General features: G+C 39.8%; 1 protein-coding gene across 5 annotated transcripts in view; it reads right to left on the reverse strand.

Annotated features, from left to right (window-relative positions):
* The window catches only part of RSBN1L (round spermatid basic protein 1 like), an 86,119-nt gene that overhangs the window by 16,915 nt on the left and 53,184 nt on the right, over nucleotides 1-16,020 (reverse strand). For 3 of the 5 annotated variants that reach the window (XM_042859384.2, XM_005305777.4, XM_005305776.4), the window contains 3 exons: nucleotides 4,449-4,586; nucleotides 2,971-3,113; nucleotides 1,639-1,806 (listed from right to left, as the gene is read on the reverse strand). In XM_042859384.2, the coding sequence (XP_042715318.2) occupies nucleotides 1,639-1,806; nucleotides 2,971-3,113; nucleotides 4,449-4,586 (449 nt within the window). The remainder of the gene's footprint in view (nucleotides 1-1,638; nucleotides 1,807-2,970; nucleotides 3,114-4,448; nucleotides 4,587-16,020) is intronic. The other 2 variants (XM_005305778.4, XM_008172461.4) reach the window with 1 other exon arrangement.

Consider the following 16,020-nt stretch of genomic DNA (forward strand, 5'->3'; position numbering starts at 1 on the left):
GCTGCTTTCTGGAACGGTAGCCTGCCCTCGCCCCGATGCGCGCCGCCACCACCCTGGAGCTCGCACCCTGCACCCCAACTCCCTGCCCTGAGCCCCCTGCCACATCCCACACCCCTCCTGCGCCCCAACCCCCTGCCCTGAGCCCCCTGCCACATCCTGCACCCAACCCCCTGCCCTGAGTCCCCTGCCACATTCCACACCCCTCCTGCACCCCAACTCCCTGTCCTGAGCCCCCTGCCGCATCCTGCACCCCTCCTGCACTCCCTGCCGAGCCACCTGCCGCACCCCTCACCCCTGGTCAAAAACTAAAAAATGAAAGATTGAAAATTTTTTGCATTCAACTTTGAATATGAAAGTACACATATTCTGCCTGATATAAAAGAGTTTGCCATAAGTGAAATCCAACCTTTTGACAACAGAAATCCAACTTCACTAAATGCCAACTTCTAAGTGACCAATAAAGGAGACTACCACAATAATGAATGAGTTAATAATGTGCCAACATTTCCAAGTCAAACGTGGAACGGTCCTGAATTTGCAGGAACTAGACTACAGGCCTTGAAGCTTTAAAAAAAAAAAAAAAAAAAAAAAAAAAAAAAAAAAGTTCACATTTGAATGACCCAGTTCCCTCCCATGGGGAATTTCTTTATTACAGACCTACAGACAAGTTCTGGTTCATGCACTTTTACACATATTTGCACCATTTCACCCAAAGAGGGATTAAGTCTGGGCTCTGATGTAATATCAGAATTCTTGTCTCAGTAACCATGCCAGTCAAACTATAAAAAGCGTGCGTGTTCTCAATAACTGAGCAGGGGCGTTGGAACAATTTTTATAGTGGGGTGCTGAGAGCCATTGAACCAAACTGTAAACCATGTATATAATGGAAACCACTTGAAGCCAGGTGGTGCAGCACCACCCCCCAGAACCCGTAGTTCCAGCACCTATGTAACTGAGTGGGAATTACTGGAGGTAATGTACTACAGCACCACATGCCAGTCTCAGAGACAGAAGTTAAGAGGACCAAAAAAATCTCCCAAATTATCACTTTTCCAGCTCAGTGAAAGAGCCCAGCTAAAATGTACTCTTCTCTTTCTGATAAAACAAGCAAAAATGGATTCTGCTGAGCTGGGCTGATCCCCTGGATCACATATGAGAGTTTCAGACTATTGGGACACTAAAGAAATGCCATGCAACTTCCACCAGGCTTAAAACAACCACCACTCCCTCGAATCAGAATTGTGATGTTTGTTTTTATCCAAAGACAGAGCAAAATGTTCCCAGAAGATTCTATGTACAGTTCAGATAAAAATGTAGGCAAGCCACTACTGTACAGGTTCACAAACATCAAAACAAAAATCTAGACAAGTTTGAGTGCAACAATTTAAACAACTGTATTTATGAAGCTGTTACTGAGACGGGAGGCCTTTCTCTAGTTTCCACCAGACTGCAAAGTTGTATCTACATTAGAATGTACCCAGCATACCTAGCTCCTCAAGACAAAAGAAAAAAATATAGTTTAAAACATACTAGTAACTGGATTAACATATTAGCTAATGATCCTTCTAGAAGCTATAAATGGAAATTCACGCAAGTATTTTTCAAAGGTCTAACAAGACTAAACCAATTGACACATACCACTCTCCACAGTGCACAGCCTTTAACACTCCTACAGCAGCTGTAGTCTGTCGTTCAAAACCTTGTCCTATGTGATCTGCATGGGCTCGTGTCCTGTCTTCAAAGAGCATTTCACGGGGCTCACTAGTTCGAGGTAGGTATTGCAGGTTTTTTATTTCATTGGTAGTTCTGTTTAAAAAACAAAACAAAACAAAACTAAAAATCTAACACTCCCCCCCACTCAAGTTTATAGATTTCTACATTCAACAGGATCCATTTTTTCCTTCAGCATGCACATATATTAGAAGAACATCATCTTGGACATATTACAGGATGATTAGCAGTACAAAAGTCATTTAGGGAACATTTATGAAATGCTAAAAGTAATCATATGTGCATTCACATTCATTTGTTTACATTTCTACTGAACAATTTGAGTGTTGTGTATTATAGCTCTGTTCCACATTTCATCGCTGGGAAGGAAAAGGTTTGCAAGACTACTTGTCAGAGATGCTAGAGTAAAAAGAGAAAACACCACTGAGGTGGAACAGATCCTCTATGATCATTCAATTGCTAATCTAAAGCTGATAGTGAGAGACCATATCACATTAGGTGGACATCTGAGATTCTACACACTAGGAGTCCCACCTGGAAAATATTTGGATAGGAAATCCACAAGGAAAATCTACATGCTAAAAGAAGTTATGTTTGATTCTGTAGGTGGCACTCTTCATTTTGAGTCATTATCTAAATCAGTACCCCAATATGATGTTATAGTGACTTTGTACTGTTAGAGGTCCCATCTTTCAGATGAGACAGAAGTCTTTGTCACTTGTAGTTTTTAAAGGTCCAATGGCACTTAAAGGTCCATAAGCACTTAAGAATAGGGGAGTTAATACCAGTATCCTAGCCAAATTCAAATCTGAGTAACCGTGTGCTGCCTACTTAAAATTTCCCCTCCAGTATTCATATAGATATAGCATTCTTCACTTTTTCCCCAAAACACGTTTCATTTTGCTTTATGCTGTTACCTCAAGGGAATTTAGGGAGAGTGAAGAAAAGATGACCTGCTTTGTAAAATTACTGTTTTAGTATTCATTACAGAAGCCCAGAGGCTGCAATCAGGATTGGCACATCATTATGCTAGGTGGTGTACAAATGCTTACAAAAAACACATTTCCTTCCTTGAAGAACTTAAAAACTAAGAAGTGATTTTGTTTCTTCTTTTGGGTAAAAAGCTACATAAACATAAGAATTATGCTATAATATAGCTACAGCCATTGGGATGAGTGGAAAAGGGATAGGTTAAAACAACTAACCAGATAACTCACCAAGCTAAGAATCTTAACATACCTTTTCCTTTTGAAAGGTGACTTTGGCATGTCAGCCACAGGGATCATCTGTTCTCCTGGACGTACCCACATGATGGGACCATCATCGCTATCTTTACGACTTTCTAATTTTAGACTAGAGAGTGTCCCCCACGGCAATGTACACTAATGGGAAATATAACAATCCACATTTTGATGTGAGTTATTTTCAAATACATTTAAAAAATGGTTATTTGGTAAAATGAAAAAAAGTTAACATCTGGTAAATAAGTGAATGTAGGCAAGTGTGATGACTTGAGGAAACAGTCTGTACAATTCAGGAGATTACGAACTCTATCTATCTTTACCAAGATGAAAACTCCATCCTGAATACAGGGGCTAAGCAGTCTTCTCTGTTGTCCCTCTACCTCCATGTTGGACTGAAGTTCCAACGGGTAGTGGCACAGGACTGACAATAGAGGGTCATTAACTCGAAATGGTCCTCTAGTCTAATACAAGCATCCTAGGTAACAGACTGGCTTCCACTTAGAAGAACTGGTTTCTCAGCAAACAGAATGCCTGGCAATGAAGTCACTTGGCAAAGAGGTCCATGATCACCTGTTGAGGTCGATCCAGAAGTCACCCGATTAAGGGACTGAAAGGTGATAAAAAGGATTCACAAGGGGAAGGCTGAGGGAGACCAACAGGAAGTTTGGTCAGGAAAGGGGACAGTCTGGACAAGGTCACAGGAAGCAAGCTGGGGGACGGGGAGGTGCAAGAGAGCTCCATGGTTCAGAACCCAAGCCATGCATTGCAAACAAAAGGACTCTGGATGGCCCCAGACAACCCCGACTCTAGCCCAAAGAATGCTCTGGAAGGGACAGGTAACTGAGGCAACGAATGCATGTAGGGTTTTGTTTTGTTTTAAAAATAGATATGTATATTTCTTGTGTTATTAAAGAAAGAGCAGTGGTAGTTCAGAATCTTGTGCAATCTTGTCTGTGTCCCCTTGAAGAGAGAAACCAGAAGGCCAAACCTTCAGGTGTAGTTCAGGGAAAGGGTGTGTTTAAATTCTGAGGAAGCCTGAAGAGCCAGCACTGGTTCCAGGGACTGGGCAGTGGTCCACATGGTCAAAGTTCTCAGGAGTGGGTGCCAGAGAAAAGATCTGCACCCTGAGTATGTGCCAAGGACAGCAACTGGACTCTGTTCAGATCTGAGGCGTAAAAACCCTGGAGACTCAATGGCTGGATGCCTTCACAGGAGCCTGGTGAATGGCCAACATGGGTGCTCAACCAGACCTGTGAGATAATAAGTATTACAGTTCTTTTACTTTAATATAGAACAGTGGTTTTCAACCTCTTTTTTAATTAGTGGACCCCATAAAATTTTCAAATGGAGGTACAGACCCCTTTGAAAATTTTAGACAGTCTGCAGATCCCCAGGGGTCTGTGGACCACATGTTGAAAACCACTGATATAGAGTATTTGGAAGAATATTTCCCCTTTCCCATCTTCCCCTTACTTTTAAGAAAGGTGAATCTTCCAACATATCAAGGAACTCTGGAAAGTAATCCCCCACTTCCTCATCCACTGCTCCAACCAAGCTGATCTGTCTCATTGGGCCAGCTCTATATGTACCATGGGAGTATGTTCTTTTTACCTAAAAGAAGAATATGAAAGTCAATTACGAGTTACATTGAGTTCATTAGGACTCAACAAAAGTTTACAAATCAATGCCATGTGCACATCCTGTCTTTCTGTCTTCTCTAAAACATGTGACTAACATTAATACTGTATACAGTCCTTATTAAACAGTATTAACAACTGTATTATATACTATTAATTATAAAACCATTATTTTGGAACACCAACTGGCTGAAGTAGCAGGTAGCCTGAATGTAAAACACATTTACTATATCTGAAAACACGTATTTAAAATACAAAAGAATAAAGATAGAAGATATTTCTGGCAAGTTGCAAGATTCACCGTTATGTCAGGTTAAGGTGGAATTTAACAGGGTGTTAAATATTCATTACTATGCATATCCAAACAAGCAGCAAGATGTTTTGCGTGATGTTCCTTTTACAGAAAGGGGATGGAATGCTGAAGTTATGGTTCCATGACAGCTGGCTAGAAAGAGGCCTACAAAAAAGTAGAACAGGAGGACAGAAACAGGTAATAGAGGTAAAATCAATAGGAAGCAGGGGAAAGCTAGAGAGTGTGTAACTGTATAAAGGAGGTGAACCTATTGAAAGTAAGAAGATGAAACAAACCATCTTAAAACTTGAAAAAAGGGCAAAGAACTGAGACCAAGGCCATGTCTACATGGAGACCGTCAAGAAAGTTAAGGCAAATCAACCAAATGTATGCAAGTTAAAGCACATTAAACCCCCAGGTGGATTTTCTCATACAGGAGTAAAGTGACCTAAGGCATGTCTACACTTGAAACTTACCATGGATTTTGTGTATCTGTGTTATGTGATCTGCAACAAGTGTTTCACAAGCAGTGCATACACATTACATTGGTATCCTGTGATTAAGGTACTTCTGCCTCATATCATTGCACCCACACAGCACTTTCGAAATCAGCAAACAGCATTCTGGGCAGACATCCCAGGTCCACTGCTCTGCCACTGTGCTCTATGCATTCTGGGATTTTTCATGCTGAGCACTCAGACACTTATTGGAAGGCAATGGAATTCTGGAGTTTACTGTCAAATTAAATTCCCATGATTCCTCAATTCATCCTATCAAGCATTAGGATTTTTAGAGCCATCCAGTGCCATTTTCAAAGCACTGTCACGCAACATGCAACACACATTGTGATCGCTACAATCCACACTGTGATGAACATAAACCAGCTGCTGTTAACATCTAAAGTTGGACAGTGACTTCAGAACTGGGATGATAAGGCGACCAGAGGAGGAGATAGCTGAAATCAAGCAGACACTTCCACAACTTTTCCTAAAGCAGCTTCCCTTGGTGGAGCACCACTTTGGAGCGTGGCCAACAAGTACTGACTGGTGGGGAAGTACAGCACTGCAGATTGGGTATGAACACGAGTGGCAGCAGTCAGGATGTCAAAAGCCACTTTCTTAGAAAGCTGTGCAGAGTTCGCACAGGGGCTACAGCAGCAGAATATCTATGTAAGAACTGCCCTCAGCATAGAGAGGAGTGTGGCAATAAACATCTGAAAGCTTGCCAACCCTACTACCTACAACCAGCCAGTAGCTAGCCAGTTCGTTGTTGGTAGATCAACTATCTGGGCTGTTGAAATAGAGGTGTGCAATGTTATCAAGGCGGCTCTATCCCACTGTATCTTAAGACTGGGTAATGCACAGGCAATTAATTGGTTTGCATTGTTGGGGTTCCCAACTTATACTGGAGCCACTGATGGGTCCCAGATGCCTATTCTTAACCCTCCGTATCAGGTCTTAGAGTCCATCAACAGAAAAGGTTTTTCCCCTTCCCCCCATGGTGCTGCAAGGCCTGTTTGATCACCATGGAAAGTTCACAAGTATTTATGTGAGATGGTCTACGAAGTTCCAGGACACCAGGATCTTCAGGTCTTCAAGTCTAGAATGTTTTCTCCACTGACCAGTGGAACTTTTGCATCAATAGTATCAATGTAACTTGGTGGCAATGCCATTCCATCACTCATTCTGGAAGACTCAGCTTACCCTTTGCTTGCCTGGCTTAACAACAGGTGGCCAGACTTGGCAAATGTTTTGAACAGCCAGACTGGAGGCCCCTACAAAAGGATGTAACTACTCTGGGGCACAGAGCAAGAGATGCATTGTGTTCATACTTCAAGTTTAGGTGCCATTTGTAAAGAATGCATATACTTTTGCATAAGGCACTGATCAGCATTACTGAATAGGTCTTCTTGTGTATGTGTACTGGTGCAAGGATTTAATCATACTTGGTGTGTATATCACATTTCTTGTTGCATTTTTAAGATATTGTGAGAATTGTTGTATTATAATGCTGGAAATGTAGATGGGGTTTATGTATTTATTGTGCATGCGTAGATACTGTGACCATGATGCTGCACATCTGAATGAATGATGCAAGACTCAATCATGAATGTAAACACATTTTCAATATTTCAAAAGGAATGAATACACCAAATTGAACATGGTGAGCAGTAAAAATAATATATTCAAATTCATAAAGCTGTGCAGATTCAGGTTTGAAGACCATGTGCTCCAGGAGGTTTCTTTACCTCTCCATCACCTGTGTCTGATGTGCTACCCATTTCTCTGACCTTCCCACCCACTCACCCCCCCTTCCCGTGGGTGCTATGGGGAAAGAGAGGACAATGGACAAAATATTGTCCAAATTGTAGTCTCCATGCCAACATAGATAAAATGTTGCTTTTTCATTAATTTTGAAATTCCATTCCCATAGGCTCTTCCCAGTCCTCAGTGAGCTTGGAGATGGTAAGACGTTTGCAGTCTTCCCCCTTTGACAGGGTCCCCTGAGCCTGTGGTGTGAGAGGATAGCTAGGGGAGGTATCCATTCTGTCAATTTGGGATTCAGGATAGTATATTCCAGGTGGACTATGAGTGCTTGCTAAAGGGAGTGCTTGCTAATAACTGAATGTGTTCCTCTGCAGCTTGCTGATAGAACAGCAGTAGGTTTGGGAGTGTGGGGAGCAGTGGCAGACTAGTAATTGAACATGTGCTTCTGCAGGCTGTTCTTACTTTGGAGGAGGTTACCCTGATACACATCCCCAAAAGACAGAAAAGGATTTGTTTAAGAAGGTATTGAACAAATTTGAAAGATATGCTGTGCTGGTGTTTGCTAGGATAATTCCCCTAGATTTGGTGCAGGAGCGGAAGGGAAACAAGCTCTGTGGGCAGTGCAGAGATAGCTACATCACTCTGCAATCTCCCTGCCAAATTAGACCACTGTTTACGCCTTAAGTTGATATCTAACATCCACGATCAGCATAAACTGCACTGAAAAATTAACAGAATTCTGAAACAAAATAATTCATGTCCCTTTTAGTTAAATGTTTTAAAATCTCTATGAAAATGTCTGTAGCATGATTTGGGCAAGGTAATATAACTCTCATTCACTTAAAAATGAGGGCATTCACAAAACTGTGGACCATGACTTTGTTTCTTCTTTGTATTAGATGCCTTTCTTCATATAGTCTCATGGGTCAACTAGGCAGTGCTGCCATTATGTGAGAGAAAAGCGGTTGGGGAGGCAAGAGAGAGACCAATAAGCACCATCATAAGGGGGTGTGGAACAGTACATGGCAAGCTTAAGCGGCACTTGTGTTTTGGTTCATAGAAAAAAGGCATGGAGAGTTTGTACAGTCTCTGGTATAGCCATCACTAAGTAGAAGGTGTGGGTGAGACAGAGGAGGCAGAGAGAAGGTAGATCAACATTGTGGTACCCTTTACAGTACCTGGAAATAAGTTATCCAAACCCCTCACCCTCCTGGCTTAAAGTGTTATTGTAATATGTCATTCCACACTCACTAGAATTGGTCCCCTCCAGTTTGGATCTGTGCCTGTGGTTTAGATTGATCCTCCAGCTGTGATTTGAGATGCTCCTGAATCTCTGCAACTGTGTCTGCCCTAGAGTTCACTAGATGAATGAGATCCTGGTTTGGAGGCTCAATCAGAAAGTCCACAACATGCTATGGCTGAGTGGTGCAATCTCTAGCAAACATATGGTCCAGCTCCTAATAGTACCAGTAGACTGTGCTAGCTTTTCCTGAGGTCCCATAGTACTTAGCAGTTCTATACTCCAGCTGGAGCTCCTTTGCCTTGATGATGATGATGATGGAGTCTCACATCAATGATGATGTCTGAAGAGTCACCAAACACTATAGGTGAACATGTGCCTTACTGCAACACTGGAGAGTGTCACAGTTATGCTCCCATCTTGCATTTGTCAGGATAGCCACTTTCACACCTGTGCTGAGCAACTAGTGTTCAGATGTGCCTGATCACATGCCTCTCTCTAGAGGGCAATCAAGTCCACAATCTCAGCACAGGACCACAGTAAAGAATGAGGATGACTAATCAATAATCAGGAGCACGACAGAGGTTTGTGAACTCCACAGCAGCTGGAATTACGAAAGACAGAACCAGGTTGTGTGCCAGCATTTAAAACAGGGAGGTGACTGCTGGTTAGGATGTCCCTTGAGCAGTGGCGGGCACACAAGTAAACAGAGAAGATGAGCAGATAGCCAGTCAAGTGTGCTATACCAGTAGGATGACTTAGCAGATGTGCAATCATTTTTTTGGGGATGAAGATGCACCCACACATACTTTGCTGAAAGTAAACTCCTCCCGCATATCTCAGTGAACCCATCTTCAAAGTGGGTTTAACAATATACATTAAAACGCTAGACGATTTGTAACAACAAGAAACAACGTTTAGGATGCAAGGCATTTAACTAAAAATAAATTAATCCACAACAAATTTCAAGCACAGACAAGCCCTTAGTTCACTGTAGCTTAATCCTCCGCCAAGGAGAGTTAAGCTACAGCAAACTAAGGCTACTTTACTCTTGAATGACAGAATTCACAAGGGGGTTTAATGCACTTTGACCAATGTGCATTAATGTCACACCTTTAGTTGATTTATATTAACTTCCTGAGTGTCCCCATATAGACAAACCCCACTACTGGGGCAGATAGAAACCAGAACATGAGATTCCACCTTGGGTAGGGAGAAGCTTTCAGATCCAGAACGTTTGGGTGACTGATTGGTTGGGAGTTTATTTGTTACAAGTTTTTTTTTTTTTTAACTGATACATTTCCTACAAATCAAAAATACGCAATCAGAAGCGATGACTCCAGTAAATTAGCTTCCCAAAGAGATTTATACTTTTATATTTTAAAGATTTACATTTTAGTCAATGGTTTTCAATAATTCTCTTTTCCTCTCTGCTTTCTATCATAAAAGCATAACTTATTCATAAGAACATAAGAATGGCTGTACTGGGTCAGACCAAAGGTCCATCCAGCCCAGTATCCTGTCTACTGACAGTGGCCAAGAGAGAGTGAATCTAACAGGTAACGATCAAGTGATCTCACTCCTGCCATCCATCACCACCCTCTGACAAACAGAGGCTAGGGACACCATTCCTTACCCATCCTGACTAATAGCCATTAATGGACTTAACCTCCATGAATTTATCCAGTTCTCTTTTAAACTCTGTTATAGTCCTATCCTTCACAACCTCCTCAGGCAAGGAATTCCACAAGTTGACTGTGCGCTGTGTGAAGAACAACTTCCTTTTATTTGTTTTAAACCTGCTGCCCATTAATTTCATTTGGTGGCCCCTAGTTCTTATTTTATGGGAACAAATAAATAACTTTTCCTTATTCACTTTCTTCACATCACTCATGATTTTATGTGCCTCTATCATCTACCCCCTTAGTCTCCTCTTTTCCAAGCTGAAAAGTCCTAGCCTCATATGGGACCCGTTCCAAACCCCTAATCATTTTAGTTGCCCTTCTCTGAACCTTTTCTAATGCCATTTTGAGATGAGGAGACCACATCTGTATGCAGTATTCAAGATGTGGGCATACCATGGATTTATATAAGGGCAATAAGATATTCTCCGTCTTATTTTCTATCCCCTTTTTAATGATTCCTAACATCCTGTTTGCTTTTTTGCCTTCCACTGCACACTGCATGGACGTCTTCAGAGACCGACCTATCCATGATGACTCCAAGATCTTTTTCCTGATTAGTTGTAGCTTAATTAGCCCCCATCATATTGTACGTATAGTTGGGGTTATTTTTCCCAATGTGCATTACTTTACATTTATCCACATGAAATTTCATTTGCCATTTTGTTGCCCAATCACTTAGTTTTGTGAGATCTGTTTTGAAGTTCTTCACAGTCTGCTTTGTTCTTAACTATCTTGAGCAGTTTAGTTCATCTGCAAACTTTGCTACCTCACTTTTTACCCCTTTCTCCAGATCATTTATGAATAAGTTGAACAGGATTGGTCCTATTCAAATTCAATTCAATTCAACTTCCAACTAACATTCAGAAGGTATTAATGATGTTTCTAGTTTTTACTTTATAGGTAAGCATTGACAGACTATACTTTTATAGAAGTTACGCAATAGGAAAGGAAATACACCTCGACCCCGATATAACGCGACCCGATATAACATGAATTCGGATATAACATGGTAAAGCAGCGCTCCCGCGGGGGCAGGGCTGCGCACTCCGGCGGATCAAAGCAAGTTCGATATAACGCGGTTTCACGTATAACGCGGTAAGATTTTTTGGCTCCCGAGGATAGTGTTATATCAGGGTAGAGGTGTCGCAAGTACTGGACTTTGAAGGGGAGATAATTTAAAGAATCAACACTAAGAGAAAAAAGTCTTCATTACCTCAATAATTAAACAATAAATAAGAAAAACTCATAATGAAAGCAGACTAACCAGTAAGAACAGTATTCAAAGGGGCATAAAAGGTTAGCATGACACTTAAAAGGAACCAGAAAAAGACATCGCATTCATTGCTTCATGAACGCTTAATTTTATTGCATACATGCACAAACTCACACACAATGTTGCCGCATGTTATATGAACAAACAATACTTAGGCACAGAACAAGACAAAGACTGAGGAGCACTGTTAAAGTTTGTGGTTCCGGTTCCCTACTTAAGAGGAACCAAATCCTGGATTGAAAGACCTACTGGTATTAAACAAAACATGATCACATCAAAACAAATGAGAAAGCAGATGGATTAGAACACAAAGTAGCCAAAGAGGGACACCTCATGGAGTATCATCTACCATGATCCTGCATTCAGAGCAACAAGAAAAAGGGGGGAAAAAGAGCAGAAAATAGTTAATTATACACAACTCACTCACATCTAAACAGACTATCAGATTTATAAGAAAAAGAACAGAAGAGAACCAGCAGAAGCAATTCCATAAAATATAACTAAATAAGCCATACTGCAGAGTTGAATACCTCGTCCTTTATATAAATTAGACTTGCCTAACAAGTGTGTTCCAGACCGGTAGGAAGAACTTAGTCTTCAGAACATCTGCTGATCATTAAGTGACAAATGAGTGGAGGCTAAAGTGAGACCTTTGAATCACCAAATGTTTATATAAACCGAAAATTTATGCTACTAAAGTCAGAAGCAAGGAGGTGGACTCAAAAGTTTTTTTATGATGTACCCAAAGTAATCCACAGCTTTAACTAAATGGTACAGACTCACACATCAGGGAGAACAGATTTTTCAAGCACTGGGTTGAAAGAGGGGTAAATGGGCATAGTGGACAGCACAGATGATGCGGGAGAGTTTGTCAAGGTTTTTAAAAAAAAAAAAAAATCTGGCAAATGTTCCTTTATCGGGAATATATGCCACTAAATATCTACAGAAACATAACATTTGAAAGTTTAATACCGGATTCATTTTAATCCTTGAATGAAAAAGTTGAATGTAAGATTCAATCTACAAAGGGAAAACAATCAAATTCTTAGGAAACAATAAGGAAGTTGTTATTGTTACAAGCGTGGATGTTAGGGAGAACAGATGGAGAGGTTAACTGGTTTTTGGAGAGAGGGGTGGATAGAGGACAGAATCAACTGTCACTGGATACTGAAGGGAACAAGTGAAGTTGTGAAGTGTAAATGGACTTAGTTGCCAGAAACTAGAAATTTCTGGAAGGTGAGTAGGGATCCAATAATAGTTCTATATAAAGCTGGCTAACTCATCATATTCTTCAGTCTTCACCCAGTGTTGTATTAACTGAGTGGTTATGCCTCATTCTAATTGTAATAAATGTGAAAGCTGCTGACTGTAGATCTGGCTTGACATGAGTAACTGTACTAGCTAAATTAAAAAAAAAAATCCTAAAAGGTCAAAAAAGCCAATGTCTTACCTATTTGCACAAAAACAAAGCAAAAGTATGCCACCCGTCAAGGACTATATTTAGTAAATACAGCGTTGCAGGCAAAATGTACTACATTAAAAAATAAATACCAAAAAAAAAAAAAATAAATAAAAAAAAAAACACACCTTAAAGCCACCAAAAAAGTTAGCTTCTATGGAGATATACCTATCTCATAGAACTGGAAGGGACCTCGAAAGATCATCAAGTCCAGCCCCCTGCCTTCACTAGCAGGACCCAGTACTGATTTTTGCCCCAGATCCCTAACTGGCCCCCTCAAGGATTCAACTCACAACCCTGGTTTAGCAGGCCAATGTTTGAACCACTGAGCTATCCCTCCCCCGTAAAATGTATCACTTCAAAACAGTTTTTGAACAAATAAACACTGCAAAGTTCAGAGGGAATTAAACATTGAGGAATGTGACAATGTTAAAGTAAAAGCATTAAAGAGGACATTAAATTGTTAAAGAGGAGAATTCTTGGTTTAAATAATGAAACCCAGTTATAGTAGTATAACTCAGTGCAGTCATTTCCAGGGAAACCCTTAGTAATAAAACAAATTGTGCAAAGGGGAGGTCAGGTGATGACAATTAGCACCACTGTTTTTCCCCCCCATTAGAAGTGTTCATAGCCATTCTGGAGGAAATGGGCCCTTCCTGATGGAATGTGTCTATAAATAATCAATTGTAAATGACACTGCACGTACACAGTGACAATTTTATTTGTATTTCTAGACTATGGACAGTACAGTTGAGACACTGGGATACTGGTAAAGTAAGAACTGCCTATGCTAATAACAAGTATTGTGTGGTGGCTAAAAACGACCACTTCTGGCATATTTTTAAATAGTTATAGCAATTTTTAAAATGTAATAAAAGTAAAATTAAAATTAAAAAAATGCTTTGAAGACAAAGCAAGCTTGTAATGTAAAATTACACCCTATTGGACTATACCAGAGGAGATGAGCTTGCACCCCCAGATAGTACTTTAAAAAGACTACTATACTATTAATAGTAATTCAAATAATTATAACTACTATAATCTTCAAAATGTGTTGCTAAATAGTATACACTTTAAAAAACAAAACAAAAAAAATACAAATAAAACAAATGCTAATATTAAAAAGAAAAACAAAAGCAGTGGAATGTACCCCTGGCTTGACACGAGTTACTGGACATGTGTGAGGCCTCATTTCTTGGGAGACAGGATTAGGGAAGTAAATGGATCAGCAGGCTGGAAACAGAATGTCTGTACTAGCTAAGTCCTGGTCTACACCAGATAATTAGGTCATCATAACTATGTGGCTCACGGATGTGAAAAATCCACACCCCTGAGCGGCATGGTTAAGCAGACCCCATTTTCTAATATAGACAGTGCTAAGTTGATAGAAGAACTCTTCTGTCAACCTAGCTACCGCCTCTTGGAGAACAGGCTGCCCCAACACTGAGCAATATTGCAAATGAATGATTACCAAATACCAGCATGAATTTCTGACTCAATATACCCAAAAGTTGAAAAAAACAAGTGACTAGACTTAAGGAATGAAAACCAATAGCCATTCCAAGTAAAATATAAACAAATATTGTCAGGAGTTAAGCAGCAAGATAAAGGATTCATGTTCATCGAGAAATGAAGAAAATCAGTTTATCTGGATTCTTTTTTAAGATCACATGTGCCACTGAGTAAAGTGTTGTCTAGTGAAATGTAAGAGAACCTGAGTGAGACATTTTCTGTAACTGAATGGCATCAAAATGAAACTGATAACAGAAGGCCCTATTCCACATCTTCCAGAAGAGCTCTTCAACCAGGTCTGTTCATAATTCTATTAGCTTACAATGACCAGCAAATAGCAAAGATCAATCGGCAATTATGCCATAAAAACCAAATTAAAAGGAAAAAGCAAACTAGATAAGAAAATCATGAATTTTTACACTTTCAGTGTAGTACAAGAGGAGAAATTTAAAGGAATGACTGCACCACTTAAACCTGGATATACTCCTCCAGACAGATTTAAAAATGTGTAGGTCCACTATTAGTCATTGCAAGTGAAGTAGTGGAGAAAAACTTAAAATAAACAAAACTAAAAAGAATCAACAACATAACTAAAAGACAGTTGGTCAAACAAGATAAATGACTGGATAATAGCTATAAGCATCCATACAAGGGAAGAATGAATTCCTTCCTAATTTTATTTATTCTAGTCAGAAAGGAAATCAGCAAAATATTTTGTCCTGATCGAAGTAGCTGAAGATGTCATTCAAGAATGCAGATAAAAGTATGACAAGATCTTTTTCAATTACTCAGACAACAAAATAAAGTGAAACCTTATTGAGAAGGTAGCGATAGCAAACAGTTTTCATACACACTGTGCAATTTTGAAAAATTATTTTCACTATCTCCCTCATTTAACATGATGGTTGGTATTGAAAAAGAAGGATTAATGCCTAAATTTCTGACGATATTGTGAACTCTTAAATACCATAATGATGAATGCAGTCTCAAGAACCTAAACAGAATTATGTATCTACATTTGCTATAAATTACCCTATATTTCAAATCTGCACTGAGTATAAGTATAGTAACTGATCAAAATATAGCATGCTGTTTAAGGGACTATGCACAAAGGTAATCAGCTTACAAAAACAATGAAAGGCCGTTTCTGAGAGACTTGACAGATCACAGGCTGATACTCCACTGTCACAGTGCCAGTGAAAATCTTGCTTATTACAATTCAACAGAGAACTGGAACCATACAAGCACAAAAATCAAGAAAATATTCAAAGCAGCTAGGGAATCTTTCCATTATATAGTCTGCATGACTGAATCCAAATTCACAAGACATAGGCAGAGTCCAGCAGAAGTAGTGACATAATGTCTACTATTTCAAATTGAAGATACAAATGTCTACCCCAAATCTGTCTGTAAAGGAAGTTGTGTCAGAGTTTACTGCATGGAAGTGATGTAAAATTGTGGAAGTAAAATCATCAGACAGGATAGTTGAAATCAAAATTGTCAGTTTTTCACTAACATCCATTTCCGTGGTCAGCGTAGTACCAATCAAGTGTGTTTTTAGCACAGTCTGATTAGTTTAATAAAGACTTCAGAACAGTCCCAGGCTTTAAAAAGCAAATTAATTTGGTAAAACTGTACTGGTATCTAACAGGGAAACACTAAAGTGTTATTGTGGGGGCT

The sequence above is a fragment of the Chrysemys picta genome, chromosome 1 (assembly GCF_011386835.1).
Source record: "Chrysemys picta bellii isolate R12L10 chromosome 1, ASM1138683v2, whole genome shotgun sequence".
In the NCBI taxonomy this organism is placed as follows: domain Eukaryota; kingdom Metazoa; phylum Chordata; order Testudines; family Emydidae; genus Chrysemys; species Chrysemys picta.